A 21,450-nucleotide genomic window follows, 5' to 3' on the forward strand; every position below is an offset into this window, starting at 1 on the left:
CCGTGTGGATTTTGGATACACCCAGAACAATGGCAAGTTTTACAGCAAAGAGCAAGACTATGAGACAGGTGCTAAAGCCTTTTAATGAGTGAGAGAGAATAATCAGCAAGTTGCCAGATGACAGGATGGAAGAATTACAAAGTGAATGCCAGAAGCCTCCAAGGGTTTTTATATGAGAGTAGGGTATAATTTTAAATTGATTTTTGAAGGGATGATAATAAATCTGCAGCACACTAACAGACATCTATCACAAAGAGTATATTGCTCCTATCTTTTCTTAAAACTATTACAGAGTATTTTCTGCTTCATTCGCGAAGTAAAAGGATATTCCCATGGCTCTGTTGTGCTTTCTTTGATAAGGGATGCTATGACATTACTAGCTGAAAGTGTTTTATCATATCTTTTTATATTTCTGCTTGTAATATCATTCTTACTTCCTGAAGTAAAATTCAAACTCATTTCCTGCTAAAAGGATATACATATAAATCAGTGTGTCACACAAAGCTCACGAGGAAGTGTTAAGTGATTTTAGTAAGAATTATTTGCTCTTGTGCAGGCTGCAGTAAAAAAGCTGCCAAGTCTGGAAATAGTTTTAAATACAGGTACTTTCTCAGGCCTAACGGAAAGAACATTGCACAATTATTCCTAAATTAAAGTGGTATATGGCAGCTCTAATCTGATGACTCGAAGAATTTGCACTGCTCTAAAGAGAGAAATAGAAAAATCCTGAAGAGTTTTAGCTACCCCTATAGTCAGAATAGGATGAGAAGTCACCTGGATTTAACCTTCCTTCAGCAGGTTTTCAAGCTGAACATATACCTTTTTTGTAACAAATACTAAAAAAGAAAGAAAAATAGGTTTTAGACAACAAATCATGGAATTATATAACTAGAAAAAATTTAAGATGTTACCTGCCAACTACTTTTTCCTTGCTCACAAGTAGAACTTTATGTCTAAAAGAAACCATCCATCTGCAGAAAAAAATTGACAACCACCTTTGCTGTGATGCTTGATATTGTTGAAAAAGCCCAATATGTAAGATGCTCTCCTGGGAAACTAATGAGTTCCACCTGGGTGCATACCTACAATTAGGTTAGTCCTTAAGACTGGAAATAAAGACCATATTAACACACTTGAAAAGAACCAACTCACTAAAATTCACTAATGTTCTAGTTGCTGTAAGGAAATTGCTAGAAATGTCATTGAGGATGCCATTCTCTATATTTTTAGAGGGTCTTCTCTATGAAAACTCATTGGAAAATTTCCTCTACCGTTTCCATAAGAAAGATCAATAGTGCTTCTCCTAAATATCCACCGTATGATACAATATATGGTCTCTGTGCCTGATATTATCTGTTGATTATTTGCTAATATTCTATGCGACTGCTCTAAAGTCTCTCCACCAGCAACATGAAAGAAGACAGCCAGAAAAACTGAGCTGAAAATAAAAATTACTGCAGGGCTTCCCTGGTGGCACAGTGGTTGAGAGTCCGCCTGCCGATGCAGGGGACACGGGTTCGTGACCCAGTCCGGAAAGATCCCACATGCCACGGAGCGGCTGGGCCCGTGAGCCATGGCCGCTGAGCCTGCGCGTCCGGAGCCTGTGCTCCGCAACGGGAGAGGCCACAACAGTGAGAGGCCCGCGTACCGCAAAAAAAAAAAAAATTAGTGCAGAGAGTGGAGGAGAACATAGGAAAAACTCCCACCCAGCATACACAGGGATTTTGTGGCCATTCTGGATGTGTGTGTGTCTAAATATTTATATATTGCTCTTCTTTTGGAATATTTTCATCACATAGAACTCACTATTTTAAGCACAGTGTATCTGCTGCTGGAAAGCAAATTACCCCAAAATGAATTTAAAATAGCAAACAATTATTATCTCATAGTTTCTGTGGATCAGGAATATGAGCACAGTTTAACTGGGTCCTCTGGCTGATGGCCTCTTACAGGCTATAATCACCATGTTCACTGAGGCTATAGTCTTTTCCAGGCTTGATTTGGGGAAGATCTGGTTGCAAGTTCACTTGGCTTGCTATTGGCTATTGGCAGGCCTCAGGTCCTTGCTGGCTGTTGTTGGCAGACAGTTCTTTGCCAAGTGGGCCTCTCCATAAGACAACTTCCATTGGGGCAGTGTGTTCCCCAGAGTAAGGGTGGCAGGGGTCGGGTAAGGGGATGGGAGGGAAGGGAAGGGAACAGGAGGGAAAGCAAGACAGCAGTCTAATCTTGGAATTAACATCCCATCACTTTTACCATATTCAGTTCATTAGAAGTGAGTCACTAGGTTCAACCTACACTCAAGGGGAGGGGAACACAAGGGCTTGAACACCAGGAGTGGGGATCATTGGGACCGTCTCAGACACTGCCACAGTTACAGTCATTTTCTCACATTACAGGGACTCTTCTTCACTCCTATTGGGATCTAAGATGAGAAAATGGTGCTTCATTGCTTTGCCCTAAGCAAAAGGGAACTGATTTTAATTTTCCTAAACTATAGCCATGGGTGCAGAAATCAGCCCTTAACCTTGGCCATTCTTTGGTCAATCACTAAGGCCCTTTCTGAGGCTTCACTATGAATATGGATCCCTATCACTTCGTTTTTTGCCTAATAACTCATTCTTCCTACATTTTAACCTGATACAGGTTATTTCTGGAAAAGATCAAAGAGATCTTTAATCTTAAAATAATCTCAAATAGGGCCTCCCTGGTGGCGCAAGTGGTTGAGAGTCCGCCTGCCGATGCAGGGGATACGGGTTCGTGCCCCGGTCTGGGAGGATCCCATATGCCGCGGAGCGGCTGGGCCCGTGAGCCATGGCCGCTGAGCCTGCGCGTCCGGAGCCTGCGCGTCCGGAGCCTGTGCTCCGCAACGGGGGAGGCCACAACAGTGAGAGGCCCGCATACCGCAAAAAAAAAAAAAAAAAAAAAAAAAAAAAAAAAAAAAAAAAATAATAATCTCAAATAGCCCAGAATTGTGAACAACCCACATAGCCATCAACAAGCAAATGGATAAACAAATTGTGGTATACTCATACAAAGAAATACTACTCAGAAATTCAAAGGAAAGATCTGTCAGTGCATGCAACAACATGGATGAATCTCAATCTTACTGAGTGAAAGAGTCCTGACCAAAAAAAAGCACATACTATATGATTCAATTTATAAAATTCTAGTAAAAGAAAGCTAAACTATAATGATAGAAAGACAAGTGGTGCCCAGGGATGAAGGTCAGGGTAGGGAAAGGCAGGAGGGTGGTATCAAATTGAAGGCTTTAAGTATGTGCAATTTATTGTATGTAATTTTTATACCTCAAGCTATTCTAGAAAATACTGCAAAGATAAAATAATGAAAAGTGGGCACCAATCCCAAACAATAAAACACAATGTAGCTAAAAAGAAGAATCTCATGGTCCTTATTAGAATAGAACTTGACTGCAAATTAGTTACAACTGTCCAGGAACTCAAATACTCAGTGTGCATCAAGGCCAAGACTTTCTTCTAGAACATCCCTGGATGATCTTCTTTCCCTCCTGATCTCTCTGTTATCACCTGCTGATTTTAGGTAGGGTAACCATACATTTCAATTAGCCTTGAACATGACAGTTCATGCCTTTTCTCTCATGTTACTGTTAATAGCACTCCCCTTCATTTTCAATAGTGTCCTGGTTTGGATAATAAATTATAAAATCATCCTATTTTTAGGTAATACTGTGTGGTTTTTTTTCCCTTATTTCTATTCTGTTTTTTGTAGGGATTTGTTTAGGGAGCTATAGAGAGTGGAATGGAGGGAATACCCCTTTTCCTCTTCTTTTTCCAGTGAGAAAGGTTCAGAGAAGGAAAAATAGAATTGAAAGAGTGAGGCTCTCATTGTCCCATTGTTGACTCTTCCCAGCCTCTCAGTTCTCCAAGCAGTGGTGCACATATAACATACATTTAATAAAAGTGGAAAAGGCACAGACCATTGGGCAGATTTTGAAAAGATGTATTTAGCAAGGAAAAATAAAACATACAGAAACATTAAAAACAAAGTAAACTAAATTCACAGAAATATATGGGCAAGCCTGTTTTGACTGCCTCTTGATCCTTCTGGGCAAATGAGAACTTCCTGGGTAACTGTAAAAGCAGGCAGAGCTATCCACACAGCATATGGCTCCACACCAAGCCAATTTACACAGATCACCATTTCTCAGTGCCATTTCTGGGCTATGATGGAAAAGATAATGTAGATATTCAGCCATGTGATTTACTATCTACCCTGGCTTCAACCAAAATCAGGGAAGAAACATTGCTATGCACAGTTCTATGCCCAGAAGCTTTCAAGCTCAGCCTTAATTTAATTCTTTTATTTTTCTTTTTTAATTTAAATTCTTCCCTTCTCATGACCTCATCCTTTGCCTTTAGCAAACTCCTCCCTTAACTTTCCCAGAAGTAGGAGTTGACTTGAACACATATTCTTCTACCTCCAGTTATTACTTCACTCATATTATAACATTACTTGCTTGGGAAGGGGGCCCTGTTGCCAGGGAAACCAGAAGGACTGCATAAGTTCAGCCTCAGTTGGCTCCTTTATTCTTTTTTTTTTGTGTGTGTGTGTGTGTGTGTGTGTGTGTGTGTGTTATGCGGGCCTCTCACCATTGTGGCCTCTCCCGTTGCGGAGCACAGGCTCCGGACGCACAGGCCCAGCGGCCATGGCTCACGGGCCCAGCCGCTCCGCGGCATGTGGGATTTTCCTGGACCGGGGCACGAACCCGTGTCCCCTGCATCGGCAGGTGGACTCTCAACCACTGCACCACCAGGGAAGCCCTGGCTCCTTTATTCTAATTGATCAAATTCTGTGTTCTTGACTCATCTCATTTTTGTAGTCATAATAAGGTAAGACACTTCATAATTCTTCTGACTTATTATACATTTTATCCATATCTTCCTAAGATCTCACTGACCTGTGTCTTTTCTCCTGAATTCACTAAATTAACTCATTTATTTCTATTAACCAGGGATGCTATTGAAAGTCTTTAGAACAGACTTGGCATGAGAAGTACCTATCAGAATGGATGTATTCACCAAATCAGAATGTATACTAGCTATAGACAAGAAACAAACCAAGGGCATACTAATCACCAATCTAACTAAACTTGATATCTTTCCTTCCTGCTATCAAACAGATTTCTCCTCTGATCAGTCATGGCACACTTAACATCCTGATTGGCCATCTAATATTATCACCATATACAATTGAATAAGTATTAGATTTTGATGAAAAATTCATCTTTGCCTTTTATGTCAAATCACAGGATGATGATTTTTTTAAAAAAATAGGTTTATGTATCTATTCCCTTCATAGGAAGAAAGACATTGTGTGTCAGAAGGTAGAGAAGGCTATTAAAGGCAATGTACATAGGAAGGAGAAGTACAATATATTTGTTACTGAGAAGTAGAAGTAGAGACAGACACTAACCTCTCTTGATTGATATATCTTTGTTTTAAGATCTTTTCATTGGAGCCTCCTATTTAGTGTCCTAATTCTGAGATACCTACTTCAGTGGCTCTCAACATGAAGTCTATAAACCTCCTCATATTGTACACAAAAATTGGGAGACTGGGGAAGAGGGTACACAGTGATCATTAGACACTCCAAAACTCCTGATGTTATCTCTACCTTGTTGCTGATTCTTTTTTTTTTTTAACTGTTGTTGACTCTTAAGTAATCTATACATTTAGTCTATAACCATGACAGATAGTCTCTTGTTGCTAACCTTGACTTGGATCTCCTAGTCCTAGATTCTTACCTTATCTTTGTAATCCAACATCACTCATTGTCTGGCTATGATTAAATGTGTCCGTAACCTGCTTCCTGAACCAGCTCTGGATACTTCTTTGATCTCAGGGAGATGAGTCTCTAAACTATAACTGGTGATTGGTACCCAAAGGAAGTACTCAAAAAGTGTATTTTTTAATCAATGAGGCCAAGCTCAGAGAAATTAACAGTGTCAATAGCCTGACTTTTTCTGAGACCCTGTTCCTAAGAAACATAAGGAGAAATGGTTACTGTGAATTTTATTTTATTTTATTTACTTATTTTTTGGCTGTGCCATGCATCATGCAAGATCTTATTTCCCTGACTAGGGATTGAACCCATGCCCCCTCCAATGGAAGCATGGAGTCTTAACCACTGGACCATCAGGAAGTCCCGCTATTGTGAATTTTAATTAAGAACTGTCCCATAGCCTGCGGGTCTAAGTAATAGGTAAGTTCCCTGGAAGCAATTCACCAAATGGGTGCACAAATCTAGCTTCTTCACTAGTTTAGGTCATTGAATTTTCATAAACTTACCCTAAACTGACTCCACGGTAGATGGTGTAGGGAAATGATGATTAACACCATCTTTTCCAGACACTTAAATTGTTTAAGAAGCTGACTTAGCTTTCTCCTTTTTCTGAACCCTATGTATGTATAACTTGACATAATCCCAACATAAATATCACATCAGTTACTTGTTTAACACCTACAAAATCTTACTTATTTATCAGCTTTATGAATATCCACATATTCAATTAAGATGACTCTGTAAGTTTCGGTACATACATACTGCTGCAATTTCTTCTCCCTGGGTAGTTACTCATAACTTTATCATCAGTGAATTATTTTGGGTGCTTAGCTTTAAGTTTACACATCAAACTCTCTAATAAAAGTAAATGACCTAATTAATAAATAGATTTGATTACCTAATAATTAAAATTTTATACATATATGTGTATAACAGTATACTGAATAATATATACTATTATATATAATGTATATTTTATAATATATCAAAATAACAGAATACACATTAAATATAGTATATGGACAGTCTTGAAGCAAACAAATCCATTAATTTTTTTGCTAAAAGAATATAATCATTTTTATGTGATATATATTTTTTCCTGTTAACTGCACATGATGTTGAATATTTTACACTTTTCAACATACCTGAGAACCATCCTCCTAATCTTTTAAAATACGTATTTTAAGGAGAGAGAATTAAAATATGTAGGCTACACAATATAAGTCAAAATCTAATACCCCTTTACTTTCTTTAAATTTTTTATATTATTGATCTTTTATTATAAAGGATGTAATATAGTTTTTTTAATTAGGTAAGAATATTCATTTAATATGTTGCTTTAATCAGGATCTGTCTTTGGGTATCCCATTTCTAAGGAATTTCAATATTGCAATTATTATTATGCTCTTTTGTGTCTTTTGACAGTAACTTAATCCAGTGTATTATGCACATTTGCTTCTCTAGAAAAAAAAATGTAGAGTGTCAGGGTACCCTCATGATAGCCTAAAGGAAACTGAAATAGAGAGAAGTTAACCAGTTCCAATGTGATTCTCCCCTTGAGAAGAGCTCAGGCAGCCTTCCTCTTCTCCACCATGAAAAAGTCATTATCCTCTTGCTCTGGTGCAAAAGAGGTTGTAGACATTCTGAACCAAGCTGCCAGAGCAGTGCATATAATTATTCTGCCATTGACATTCCTAGAACAAGGAACTTTTTGAATGACGAAATAGTTTATCAATAGAACTCTGTTTACTGCTTTTCATCAATCCCTCAAGAATAACTACGGGGTTAATAGATTACAAATGGGATAACTTGTCACAGAAATGTCACTTCTAAGCTAGTGCTGAGTCATCTCTTATTAATTTATTTAACTATACAACTTTTGGTAAACCTTGAAACTTGGGTTATCATATACATCAGTTTTTCATGTCTGGAAAGTATTTGTTTCTTGCATGTTCACCACTGAGGAAAAGGAATTGAGAAGGAAGCTAAAGATGTTTATTATTATATAGTCTCTAGATAATGGATACACACACAACACACATGCACACACAGAGACCACTATGTCATTAATTTACATGATGTCAGCCATAATTCCACCAAATTTTCCCTCTCCTTTCAAAAAGGTCAAAATTAGCAAATAATCATTTAGTAACAATATGTGTTTGATTTGCTTTTCTGAATCCTAATGAAATATTCGTTTTCTGTATTTACTTTTTACTGATGAAAAACAAAAGAAAGAATAGCTTATGCACACTCATAAAGATGTGTTCCAATAGCATTTGAGCCAGGTGCTATGTATTCCATGTACTAATTTCACTCCTAAATCAAGTAAATGTAAGATTATGTATGATGTTCTATGGCATAGGAAATTAATAGTTATTGAAGACCTACTGGTGCCAGGCATTGATTTGGGCATTTTTTATGAAATTGATAGTAATTATTATAATTGATTATAATGTAATAAGATCATCGTCATAAATTGTCATTTAATTACATTAACCAAAGTACTTGTTACTATAACAACTGATATTTAATGAGAGCTAAAGATTTGAGAAGCTAAAATGTTCTCTTATTATAACAGCAACTAGCATTTATCAGGAGCTCATGGCATGGCAGGAACCCCATCAACTGCTTTGCATACATTGTTATCTCTGATTGTCACAACAACAAGAAGTTAGGTACCAGTATCCCCATTGTATGCTGGAGGAACTCAGGCTCAGGAAGTAAAGTTTCCCTAGGGTCACACAGATACAGGGTGTCAGGACAAAAGTCCATGCTGTTTCTACTACACCACATTGCCTTCCATACCAAGCAAAACTAAAGGCAACCAAGATTTTTCGCAATCTTTAATTTAGTTTGTTTCTCCACTTTAGAAGCATGCATTTCCCCCAGATTAATAATAATAATGATGGTGCTGATAACACTAATAACAACCCTATCACAACAACCAATTTCTAAAAAAAAAAAAAAAGGAAACTGTTTAACTTTTCTGAGTTATTTTTGCCAGTAAGTAGCTAAGATGGGACTCCAACCCAGGTATCTCATTCCTGGATCAGAATTCTTCCCCAGTAACAAGCTGATAAGCTATTCAATAAGAGAGTTGAAATAAGCAACAATGATCACAGAATACCTCCTAAGTGTGTCAAATCAATGTCGATTCTGGACAGATGATAATGTACGCCATAGAGTAATAAGGATGCAACATTGATTGTGTTTTTCATTAATGTTTTAAAATTCCATCAATGCAGACAACACTAACAGTAAACCTGTGACAATCTGGGCACACTGCGCTATTTTACCCTTGTACTATCAAAACCAAGTAACGTGCAACCAATAGTATTAAAAGCAGCCACCTGAGCCCTGGTGCTATACTGCCTTTGGCTAAATAAGTTCGTCTGTCTATATCTCTCCCCGCCTCCCTTTCGCCCTTCCTTTCTTTCTCACCAGCCTCCCTCCTTCCCTCCCTCTCCCCAGTACCCACTGGGTCAGCCCTCTTGACCAGACTCAGCCATTCATTTCCAGCTTTTCTTCTCACGAGCCCATTCTGGGCAACCAGCTCTGCCCCTTCCTCCCAGCCTTAGTAATTAATTGTGCTATTATTGTGAATTAAATGTACAAGCAAGTCAATGTTTAGCCTAATTAAGAGTGAAGCCAACAAATTATTTAAAGCACCACTCTAGCAAAATTTGCATTCAGCCTTGTATTAGCATCCAATCAAGCTTTTCAGCCATTGACTCAAGTACTTCCAGGCTTCACTAACACTTACAGCTAGGCTTTCTCCCCACCCCAGCTCCTGAACCCTGACCCAGGCCTCCATCCTTTACCCATCCCTAAATTCAGTGTTTTATTACATATCACTGAAAGTAACATCTGATCCCTTTTTTCATTTACTACAATTTAAATGGATACATTTGTACTTCAGTCATTTTGTCAGTTTAGGTCATACAAAAACTGTATAGTTTAACATTATTAAAGACAATTTAAATTTTTTCTTCTCATTTCCCAAAATAAATTTAGCATCTTTCAAAACAAATTCACAAACATTCCTTCCTTAGAATGAAGCTACCAGAATAAACAGTGGTAGCAGGTCAACCAACTTTGTACTGAAGAGCAAAAGCAAATGAAAATCACAGTTCTTAACAATAAAAACATGTACCAGGGCTCCTATTTCTAGACCAGTGGTGACTAGAAAGAGGAAAAGTTTGATTAAGGAATCTGAAAGCATTAGTGAAGGTTTTAAAAGTAGTGAACTTAGTAAAGAAAAAGGTACTTCCTGGAGTAAAATTTCACCTGATTTTTTTCCATTAAAGGATAATTCAGCTTTGGGCAAAATAACCTGCTGAAACATACATCCCTGACAAGAGAAACTGAAGCTATAAATCAGAGTCTTTTCTGATACAGTGTATGGACACACTGTTGGACCAGAGTATGGTCATTCTTTAAAAAAAAAAAAAAAAAACGAGGGTAAGAGAGTGACAGGCTAAGGCCTAGGTCAGCTGTACACATGGACTTTACAAAGCATTATTAGATCTTGAACAATTTCATGCAACCTATAGACAAGTAGTCTAGGCCAGTCTCTCACTTGTTTTTCTTATTTTTCCTTGCTTGCTTTTGCTGCCGCCTCTGTACTTAAAAGCCATGCATTTTAGATGTTAAGAGAGTGTCCATTTCAAATATTCCCTCCTGTCTCCTCTCCTCAACCATGTACCCTTATCACATCCCACTCACTGTGCTCACGGCGCTCATTCAGTGAGTGCTCCGTACAAGTTCTTACTAAAACTTATCAGAAAGAAAACAGAAGAGACACAATTTACTCCATTTTCATTACACTCATCACCTAATTCTTACCTCCATTTTTTCAGGTCCTGAGTATGAATACTAATATTTATTTTTGCAATTGCCTGAGTCACTTTGTCTTAATTTCTCAAATTCTGTCCCTGCTACAATACTTAACACATATTGATATATTAATTAATATTTGTAAAACTCCTCTGGAAAAGGCTTTGTATCAGGAAAAAATAAAACTTTTCTTTGTGATTGACACTAGAAAACATCAGCTTCTTCATATCCTACTCTAAAGAGTATGCATCTTTGGACACTTATTCTAGTTCATAGAGGAATTTTTATCAGTGAGTCGTGTCTAATTTCCTCAGTGAGAAACATGATATTTATCCTTGTAACACTGGAATCAGTCTATAAACATATAGATGTGTATGTGTGCATACAGATGTTTATATGCGCTATTATTTAAACCTGTTTTAGAACATAAAAGGGGGCCAAGCACATCACGAAATAGGTGCTTATTAGAGAGCTCACTATGTGGATTTCTTAAAAATTGCCATTAAACACTGAGAGAGCAAATATTTCAACATCAAGTTTCAGAAATTCAGAAGGGGGAAGAGTCTTCTTTTCAAAGGGAAGAAAACCAGCCAGTGATAACATTGAAACAGTGATGAAAACATGCCCTTTGCTGCCATCAAGTGGCTGCTTTCAGAATCTTTTTATAAGCCTCAACCACGGTGCAAATGCTTTTCATTCCCACCGTTTCATTTCTCACACATTACACACGTGTTATCCTTTGGGGGACTGGTATATTTGAAAAGACCAGGCAGGTGTCTCCTAAATTAGGGCGTAATACTATGGATGCTAAGATGTTCCATGACTAAGAAGTTCTTCAGAAAGACAACGTCAAAAGGGGTTTGAAGTGTCCAAACACTGAAAACCCTTCCCAGCCCTATGTGTCTCACTCAGTTTCTGTCAGTAAAGTCCTCAATCTGGACTTGAGAGCAGAGCTCTCCATTTCTATCCATAAAGAACTTCTAATAGATTGGCTTTAAGGCACCTAGTGAACACAGAGGAAATTTTAAAAATTGGAGAGAGATTCATTTAGAATCAATTTTAATCAAGTCCTGTAACTGTAGGAAAAAAATGGTTTTGTTTCTTTCCTATTTATGTCTCGCTGCCTTGAAGCTTCAGTCCTGTATGTAAACAAGGCACCGTATTGTTGAACCGTGATTACTACATAACTTGGTTGCTTGCTTTGCCCCTTTTTCTTTGAGTATCTTCATTTTTCTCTCCCAAGAGACAGTTAATTAAATACACAGCTGAATGAAAGGAGAAAGGACAATTACTGTTTTTAAAATATGAAAAATGCCATGGCAGCAGCCCCTCCATATTCTGAGAAGTCAACAGCATTCATCTTAAAGTATTGGTCCTTTTGACTGGAACATGCATTAATATGATTTTGGTTATGAAAGGAAAAGCCCCAGATAAATCAAAGTGGTCAAAAGTTGGAGAGAACTAAATTGCTCTGTATAAGGAAACAGAGGAATTCTGCAAGTTATTTAGGAGTGGGGAGGTACTCCAGAGAGAAGTAGAAACTTGAAACTGGGAGAAGAGAACAGCCAGGGAGACTTGGGCAGGGGGTGGAGGGTTCTAAAGTCCAAAGGAAAATGTATATGAAAACCATAAAACCACACCTGTGGCTGTGAGTTCTTGGAAGATTTTTGTGTTCTACCCAAAGCCCAATCTAAGTCAGACAAGCTTCTTGATGTTCCCTGTGCTAGTGGTTATGTTTTCCAGTCCATCCTTTCTCAGTAGCAGTTTGCAGGACCATCTAATGTGGAGGCTTCTGTTTCAATTTCTCACTTATACAAGCCCAGATCCTTGTTTCTGATGCAAATGTGAAAGTTAAAACTCAAGTTCCTGAGTCACTGCCTGAGTGTCACTTCACAGGCTCACTGCATTGGTGTTCAGATCCCTCTTCATTTTTGGCCTCAGGGTTTTTCCTTATCTTTGGGTAAGCTCAGCTGTGCATTTATAAAAAGTCTATCAGGGTTTGGGGAAAACTGGACAGCTACAAGCAGAAAAATCAAACTGGACTACTTTCTCACACCACATAGAAAAATAAACTCAAAATGGATTAAAGACTTAAGTGTAAGACCTGAGACCATAAAACTCCCGGAAGAAAACATAGGCAGTATGTGCTCTTTACATAAGTCTTAGCAATATTTTTTTGGGTCTGTCTCCTCAGGCAAGGGAAACGAAAGTGAAAATAAACAAATTGGACTACATCAAACTAAAAAGCTTTCGCACAGCGAAGGAAACTATCAACAAAATGAAAAGGCCACCTACTGAATAGAAGATATTTGCAAACAATATATTGGATAAGGGGTCAATATTCAAAATATACAAAGAACTCATACAGCTCAACATCAAAAGAACAACCAGATTTAAAAGTGGGCAGAGGACCTGAATACACATTTCTCCAAAGACATACAGATGACTAACAGACACATAAAAGGATGTTCAACATCACTAATCATCAGGGAAATACAAATCAAAACCACAATGAGATGTCACCTTACACCTGTCAGAATGGTTATCATCAAAAAGACAACAAATAACAAGCATTGGTGAGGATGTGGAGAAAAGGGAACCCTCGTGCACTGTTGCTGGGAATGTAAATTGGTGCCACTATAGAAAACAGTATGGAGGCTCCTCAAGAAAAGAAAAATAGAACTACCATATGATCTAGCAATTTTACTTCTGGGTATTTACCCCCTAAAATAAAAACACTAATTTGAAAAGATATATGCATCCCTATGTTCACTGCAGCATTATTTACAATAGCCAATATATGGAAATAACCTGTGTCCATCCATATATGAATGGATAAAGAAGATGTGGTATTACATATACAATAGTCATTAAATAAAAGAAATGAAACGTTGCTATTGCAACAACATGGATGGATCTAGAGGGTATTACACGAAGTGAAATAAGTCAAACAGAGAAAGACAAACACCGTATGATCTCACTTTTAATGTGCAATCTAAAAAACAAAACAAAGACACAAACAAATCAAAATGAAAAGAGTTATAGATACAGAGAACAAACAGGTTGTTGCCAAAGGGGAGGGAAGTGATGGGGGCGAAACAGGTGAAGGAGATTAAGAGGTATAAACTTCCAGTTATAAAATAAATAAGCCACAGGTATGTAATGTTAAGCATAAGGAATATGGTCAATAATATTGTTATAACTTTGTATGGGGACAGATGGTTACTAGACTTATCATAGTGATCATTTCATAATGTATGCAAATGTCAAATTCCTACACAGTACACCTGAAACTGGCATAATATTGTCAATCAACTATATTTCAATCAATCAATGTTAATCGCATCTAAAAAATAAAAATAAGCAAATAATATTAAATGAAGAAGGAAAAGAAGTCTAAGCCTGCATTGTATTTTTCAGCACTCCTGAAGGTTTTGTAGGAGAGGCTTCAGGTTAGCTAGTCTGCCACCTTGTAAAAAGGAAGTTGTTCATAAAATGTCTAGATGTAAAACTCTGCCCAGGATGAGAGCCTTCTCTGCAGCAGAACCCTCACCTACGACCTCACACATTTATGGAAGATGAATTGAATTCATCTTGGTGACTTAAAGAATAAAGCAGCATTTTGGTGGCAGGAGGTGTGGAGGGAAAATCAAAGGTGAGAGGAGACTTTCCCCTGAGTGTAGGAAATAGGGATTGTCTTCGTCCCTTCAGCACATCTCTAACTCCCCTCTTTCCCTCTCCATCTCACTACCTCTCAGCCTGGCTCCCCACAGATCGCTGAAGCCATGAGTGAGCGTACACTTCAGGGCACTCACTGTAATGAGAGCTCCAGGAGCACGCAACTTGATTCTTATCAAGCGAGCTCTGGCTAAAACTATCAGTTCTGATCAGATAAACCTAGGGACTTTGTTCTCGGTAACAAGGGATCAAGGGACTCTGGTTGAGACTAAATTTACAAACAATTATAAAATTGGGGGGAAAAAGGGAGGGAAAAAAGCCAATCATTCTAGGGAAACTTCTTTTTTTTCCTTTCTTAAATCCTAAATCCACTCTCTGTAGGCCTAACCACTTCTGTTTTGGAAAGGAGTTCTAAAATACATAAACACAAGTCTAGCCATCATAGAAAATCCTTGAAATCCTTTTCAGAATGGTTCTAGACCAATATTCCTAGAAAGATCCACAGACCAGCACAGGTTGAAATCCCCAATGCAAATCAGATTCAGTGTAAAGAATCCAGAATTCCTCTCTACCACCAGCAATCCTCTGATATAAAACCAGTCAATCATGACATCGGTGAGCCTGTTGTTCTTTCTGTACCCTCTGGCTCCATCATTCCCTGCCCTAAACAGGATAGGGCAATGCCTCAGGTAACATGGTGCTTCTACCTCAAAGGCACAGTGGTATCCACCTGCTCTAAGAACTGATTTTCCTCCAGGTTTGCATTCCTGCATTAAAGCACTCACTAGTTCAAATGGCATGTGTTGTAACTGTTGATAACCCATCTTTTATAACTGGAGATTTAATTTTTTAATCTGTAGAACTAAACCATTTTCCCCTTGCTTTGGATTTTTCTTTAAAAAGTAGCACCATTAAAGATGTCCTCTCAAGCAAAGATCCTTTTCAACAAAGATGAGGCATATTGGTGAAGAGTTCAAGAGTTACATAAGAATATGGAATTTATGTAGTCTGAGAATAAAAGACAATCACCTTCAATTTTTCTTAAGACAGATACACATAAATTCTAGACAACTCTTCTCTTATTTCCTGCACATATCTCCTACTTCTTTCAATTTTCAAATTCAGCTTGAATGATAAAAATACAAAGAAAGGCTAATAGGCATATGGTGATTGAGCAACAGGATCAAACATCCATCAAATGTGTGCTAGCTTAAGAACAGGCTGTATTACTAGAATTCACTACTTAATAGCTCAACCCCTTCTCTATTACTGCTTAAAATAGAGATTTAATTATAATGTAACTTTGGGCAAGTGACAAAACCTCTCTGGTCCTCAGTTTCTTGATCTGTAAAATGGAGATAATAAAAATACCTATTGCAGAGGTCATTGTGAGGTTTGAAACAATTCGTGTCTCTTACTGAGTGGTCAATAACTGTTAGCTCTCACTAAGGTTAGCTTTGTTATTAGCTGCTGATTGTTTTACAATGTGCCAGGGAATATCTATTATTGCATTTAATTTATTATTTTTAATTCTGCTTCTTTCCTCAGAATAAGCACTTCTGGTTAGCACAGACCTCATTAGCTCCATATTAAAAAAAAAAAAAGTAGAATTAGATGAAAAGTCAACTTCAGAGCAAAGGATATATTTTATGTACATATACTATTTAACATTTTCTTTCCAGCAACAGCTTAAAAAGAGTAAGTTTTACATGGATCACTTCCTCTTCTGGTCCCAGGGCTGAGAATGCACAGTTCCTCTAAGAGAGACTTTTGATTGTGTTAGATAAATCCAAGAACACCATTACCCAGTTCCATTATACAGACACTGTTCTAAGGCTGAGGCTTATTCTGACTAGCCATGGGTTAGAATCTGTAACTCCACCATTTAAAAATAGACCCAGTAGGAATGGCATCATTTGAAGCCCAAGAAATAATTACAGACAAAGCATTTTAATAACTTCCTAAAGCCTGAACATTTGATCTGCAATCACATTCTTGAATTTACCACTTGTTAGTATGGACTAAAGTATAAACCTTGTGAAGTACCTGCTTTTCTTTTACTATTCATCTCTTTGATGGTGGGAAAAAAACAATAAAATTTTAATTGAGTTATCCCTCTCAGCACTGAATAGTGGTGGATAAAATCTGTACATAACATCAAAATAATTGCACTGTAGAACTGGCTGGCAGTCTTGCCTGGCCTACATTTAAAAGAAAAGGATATGAGCTAGCTTTCCAATCTATTGGGGAGGATAGATCAAAACCTTCTAGAGGAACTACTTCAGTGTACAACAAGTATCTAAAGTGGTTTCTTATTGTCACTAATCTAATTCTTAAAGTTGTAAGTTAAGACATTCTCCTTACATTCTTCCCTTAAAACTTGTAAAGAGCAAACCAAGAACTGGAGAAAGTTAAAAAAAAAATCTACAATCTACTTATTAGCACATCTTCATGCCATGGTGATTTGATTAGTGATTTGATAAGTATAGATTACAACCTTGGACTTAATACAGGGTGGCCCACTTTTAAAAAGGCCCATTTATAACAAAGGTCTCTCTGTTGGAACTGCCAAGAGAGTTTAAAAAAAAAATGCCACCAGTATCAAACACTTTTATTTAGCCACAGATTGTAGAGCAATGTAATTGCAAACCTGGAGAGCTACATCTTAGGACAGTTCTACTGATTGTGTGATTATAAACAAGTCAAGAAGATTTCCTGATTCTCATACTCTCTGTCACTGTAATGAAATTACTACCTGCTCTCAAACTACTCCACAGAGAAGACCTAAGGAATAAAGAGCACTATATAAGTATTGCAAAGTGCGATAAGCTTCTTGGATAAAAGACTCTAAATGTCTTAAGAAAAATGCACAGATTATCCCTATTAGGGTAGAATATTTGTAACGAAGATTTAGGTTACTACAAACTAAAAAATTATTGAATCTTACAAGTTTCAAATATAACACTCACCACAGTAGAAAGCGGAAAGACAACCTACCCCATGTTCCCATCCATTAGAAGAATCGTGTTGTATATGTGAGAAAATATGAAGAGGAAGAGAATTGTGCTGAAAAACATTGTCATCCATGATCCATGATCCTCTCGAAACATTTTCAACCGGAGCAACTGACCTGCAATATAAATATTATTGGAAATCAGTGTACACTGTAACTCAAAATCCATACAGCTTTGCTTTATTTTAGTGAATCTCTATTATCTCACAAATATTCTGAAGCCTTTGCCCTAGCACTTGTCTTACGGGTGAAGCCACTATCTAATGTCCTTTTTCCTCTTTTGTACATAAATGATGAAGTCCAAGACAACCCCCATATCATCATCCTAGAGCAAACAATACTAGTATGAGAATCTGGCATACAGAGATCACTCACTAGGCTGGCATGAAAACAAATTAAGTAGAACACTATTACCTGCTACTTTTTATTTCACAAATATGTTTTTGGTTCATTTACTGAAACTACTTAAGTAAGGCAAATGGTAACGATGTTGCATAAATTCCATATAATTCCCTTTTGCTTCCATAGACCCATTCCCAATACTGGCCAGATGATAAAACCAAGTCATACTTTGCTTATAAGAAGATCCAGTTGTTAAAGATACATGAAAACATGAACAGTAAAAATAAAGTCTCTGTCGTAAGAGACAGAAGGCTTAGTCTTACTCTTAGCTAAAATATCCATAACCACATCAGGCTGGTGCCCAAGTCTGTGGGGTGTGTGGGGCCTGGTGGCGTGTGCATGTGTTATAGAGTTGGTATGGCTCCTAGCAAAACATAATTTCTACCCTGATACCTAAAATTCCATTTATAAAAACAATGGCTAAAATTGGAAAGGATGGTCAATTAATCTATGACCAAGGAGGCAAGAATGTACAATGGAGAAAAGACAATCTCTTCAATAAGTGATGCTGGGAAAACTGGACAGCTACATGTAAAAGAATGAAACTAGAACAGTCTCTAACACCATATATAAAAATAAACTCAAAATGGATTAAAGTTCAAAATGTAGAACTGGAAACCCTAAAACTCATAGAGGAAAACACAGGCAGAATACTCTTTGACATAAAATTGTAGCAATATTTTTTTTGGATCTGTCTCCTAAAGCAAAGGAAATAAAAGCAAAAATAAACAAATGGGACCTAATTAAGCTTAAAAGCTTTTGCACAGCAAAGGTAACCATCAACAAAATGAAAAGACAACCTACTGAATGGGAGAAAATATTTGCAAATGATATGACTGACAATGAGTTAACATCCAAAATATATAAACAGCTCATACAACCCAACATCAAAAAACACAAACAACCTGATTAAAAAGTGGGTGGAAGGCCTGAATAAACATTTTTCCAAAGAGGACACGCAGATGGCCAACAGGAACATGAAAAGATACTCAACATCACTAATCATCAGGAAAATGCAAATCAAAACCACAATGAGATATCATCTCACATCTGTCACAATGGCTATCATCAAAAAGAACACAAATAACAAATGTTGGTGAGGATGCAGAGAAAAGGGAACCCCTGTACACTATTGATGGGAATGTAAATTGGTGCAGCCACTGTGGAAAATAGTATGGAGATTCCTCAAAAAACTAAAAACAGAACTACCATATGACCCAGCAATTCCACTCCTGGGTATATATCAAAAAAAAAAAAAATCCCCACAAAAACCCTAATTCAAAATGATACAGTTACCTGAATATTCATAGCAGCATTACTTACAATTGCCAAGATACTGAAGCAAGTGTCCATCAACAGATGAATGGATAAAGAAGATGTGGTGTATATACACAATGGAATACTACTCAGCCACAAAAAAGAATGAAATTTTGCCATTTGCAACAACATGGATGGACTCAGAGGGTATTATGCTAAGTGAAATAAGTCAGACAGAAAGAGAAATACTGTATGATGTCACTTATATGTGGAATCTAAAAACTAAAACAACCTAGTGAATATAACAAAAAAAAAAGCAGACTCAGATATAGAGAACAAACTAGTGGTTACAAATGAGGAGAAGGAAAGAGGAGGGGAAATATAGGGCTATGGGATTAAGAGGTACAAACTATTATGTATAAAATAAGCTACAAGGATATATTGTAAACCACAGGCAATAGGGCCAATATTTTATAATAACTATAAGTGGAGTATAACTTTTAAACATTGTGAAACAATGTATAATATTGTAACATATAATATTGTACATCAACTATACTTCAATAAAAAAAGAAAAAAAGAATGTTAAAATGAAAATACTTCAAAGAGGAAAATGTATTAAGATGAACACTAAAGTAAAAATTACTAGTATCATAATTAGTCCAGATAAATATTTTGATTTATGATAAAGAGAACTGAGAGCACTAGTATCCTGAAAGGTGAGAAAGATTTAAAAAAAAAAACAGGATTAAGAAAAAAATAAACATAGGTGACCCTGCTTCTCCTAAGAGAAAGTTTATCTAAACAATGATAAAGGAGATGATTCACATATAGGAACTACAATTCAAATAGAGTAGGCCTGAAACCTTAACAATAAAATTTCTCACTAGAGAAAATATTCCCTTTTTTTTGATGATATGTTAAAGGTATGGGGAAAATATGTATATTTCCATCTGTAAATGGTCTCTCTAGGGACAGATAGTAGCTCTCATGTAGGCTACTGAGCATAGGAAGAAATCATCTTTTAAGATTTAACTACTAATTTTCCCTTGTCCCTTTCTTTTATTAAAATAGCACTTCAGATTTCATTTGGAAACCAGACTCACAGAAACACTACCCTAGCTAAAACTTTAAATGGAGCAAAAAAGGGAGATTTGGTTACATTATCTGGTTTCTTGGCCTGCACAAGAGAAGCAAAGGACAAATCTGAAAGTCAGGGGGAATGTGAATTATAACTGAAAGAAGAATGTGGAAAATGTTCTACTGAAGCAAAGGATACTAATGCTGCAAATTACAGCCTTACAGAACTTGTTGATTAACTGAATCAATAATTATAGAAAGCCAGGGATTTGCAAGTCTCCACACAACACATTAACAGGAATATTATAAATAGATATTTAACACAGAATGCTTGAGAGTAAAAAACCCATGCCACGAATATCTTAAAGCAAGCTGTACAGAATATTATTTATTCTTTGAACAAATATTTAATGTGTGCTTATTGAACAAATATTAAATGTGTGCTTACAAGCCAGCTGTGGTTCTAGGTGCTGGAGATACAGCTGTGAGCAGGGTAGAAAGTGTTCAAAGTCAACCATCATTTGGATATTTAATGAAAATGTGATCTTATTTTAGACTGATTTGACTCAATGTTCCCTTTGCTGCAAGTCCTTCAGCCTTGACCTATTTATTTAATTCAGCAGTTGATATTGAAGAACTGCTAAGACCAGCAATTAGAGTTCTTGGAAAATTTAAATGTGAATTTCTTTCTTAACATATGCATATGTCAAAAAATTCACTAATGGATGTACTTTAAAAGTCAAATAATAATGCTGGCGACTTAAGGGTGCTTTGCAAATAAAATACAGTGGGTTAACTGTACATGGCTGAAATAATACAGAGTTAGTAAAATGAGAAATGTGACAGTACCATTTATGCTGTCATTGCCAAATTCATTGCCTGGCACTAATTTCAGTCATTAGAGTCATTAGAACAAAATGGCAGGTTAACACGGCTTGCAATTCACTTGAAACACACAATAAAAGTGCTGCAATACATTAAGGCCAGAACTGGTGTGACCCAAATGTTGAGTCAAACCACATTAAAAAAATTTCCCATAAGCTACTTCAACTTAACTCATTGAGTGTCCATCCTAATGATAGAAAGCTGTGTACACAGGCGGCCATCAGCTGACTCCCCATGCAATCTAATCAAACCAGGAACCTCAGAGTTACCCCAGGATGTCACATGAAAATGCACTATCTCCCCCCCTGCAGTGTGACCATATATTTGGTTTCCCTGGGACATCAGTGGCTTATAACTGTTGTCCTAGAATAGTTATTAATAGTGTCCCCTTCCTTTCTGAAGTGCACTGGTTTGGACAATAAGTTATATGCCACCTTTCCTATAGGTCACAGAATTCTGAGTTTTTTTTAACACTT

At 37.0% G+C, this 21,450-nt stretch overlaps 1 protein-coding gene across 2 annotated transcripts in view; it reads right to left on the reverse strand.

The window, feature by feature from the left end:
• Positions 1 to 21,450, reverse strand: part of TMEM117 (transmembrane protein 117) — a 531,055-nt gene that overhangs the window by 426,871 nt on the left and 82,734 nt on the right. For both annotated transcript variants that reach the window (XM_060113376.1, XM_060113377.1), the window contains exon 2: positions 17,335 to 17,467. In XM_060113376.1, coding sequence (XP_059969359.1) covers positions 17,335 to 17,467 — 133 coding nt within the window. The remainder of the gene's footprint in view (positions 1 to 17,334; positions 17,468 to 21,450) is intronic.

The sequence above is a fragment of the Mesoplodon densirostris genome, chromosome 11, assembly GCF_025265405.1.
Source record: "Mesoplodon densirostris isolate mMesDen1 chromosome 11, mMesDen1 primary haplotype, whole genome shotgun sequence".
Classification (NCBI taxonomy): domain Eukaryota; kingdom Metazoa; phylum Chordata; class Mammalia; order Artiodactyla; family Ziphiidae; genus Mesoplodon; species Mesoplodon densirostris.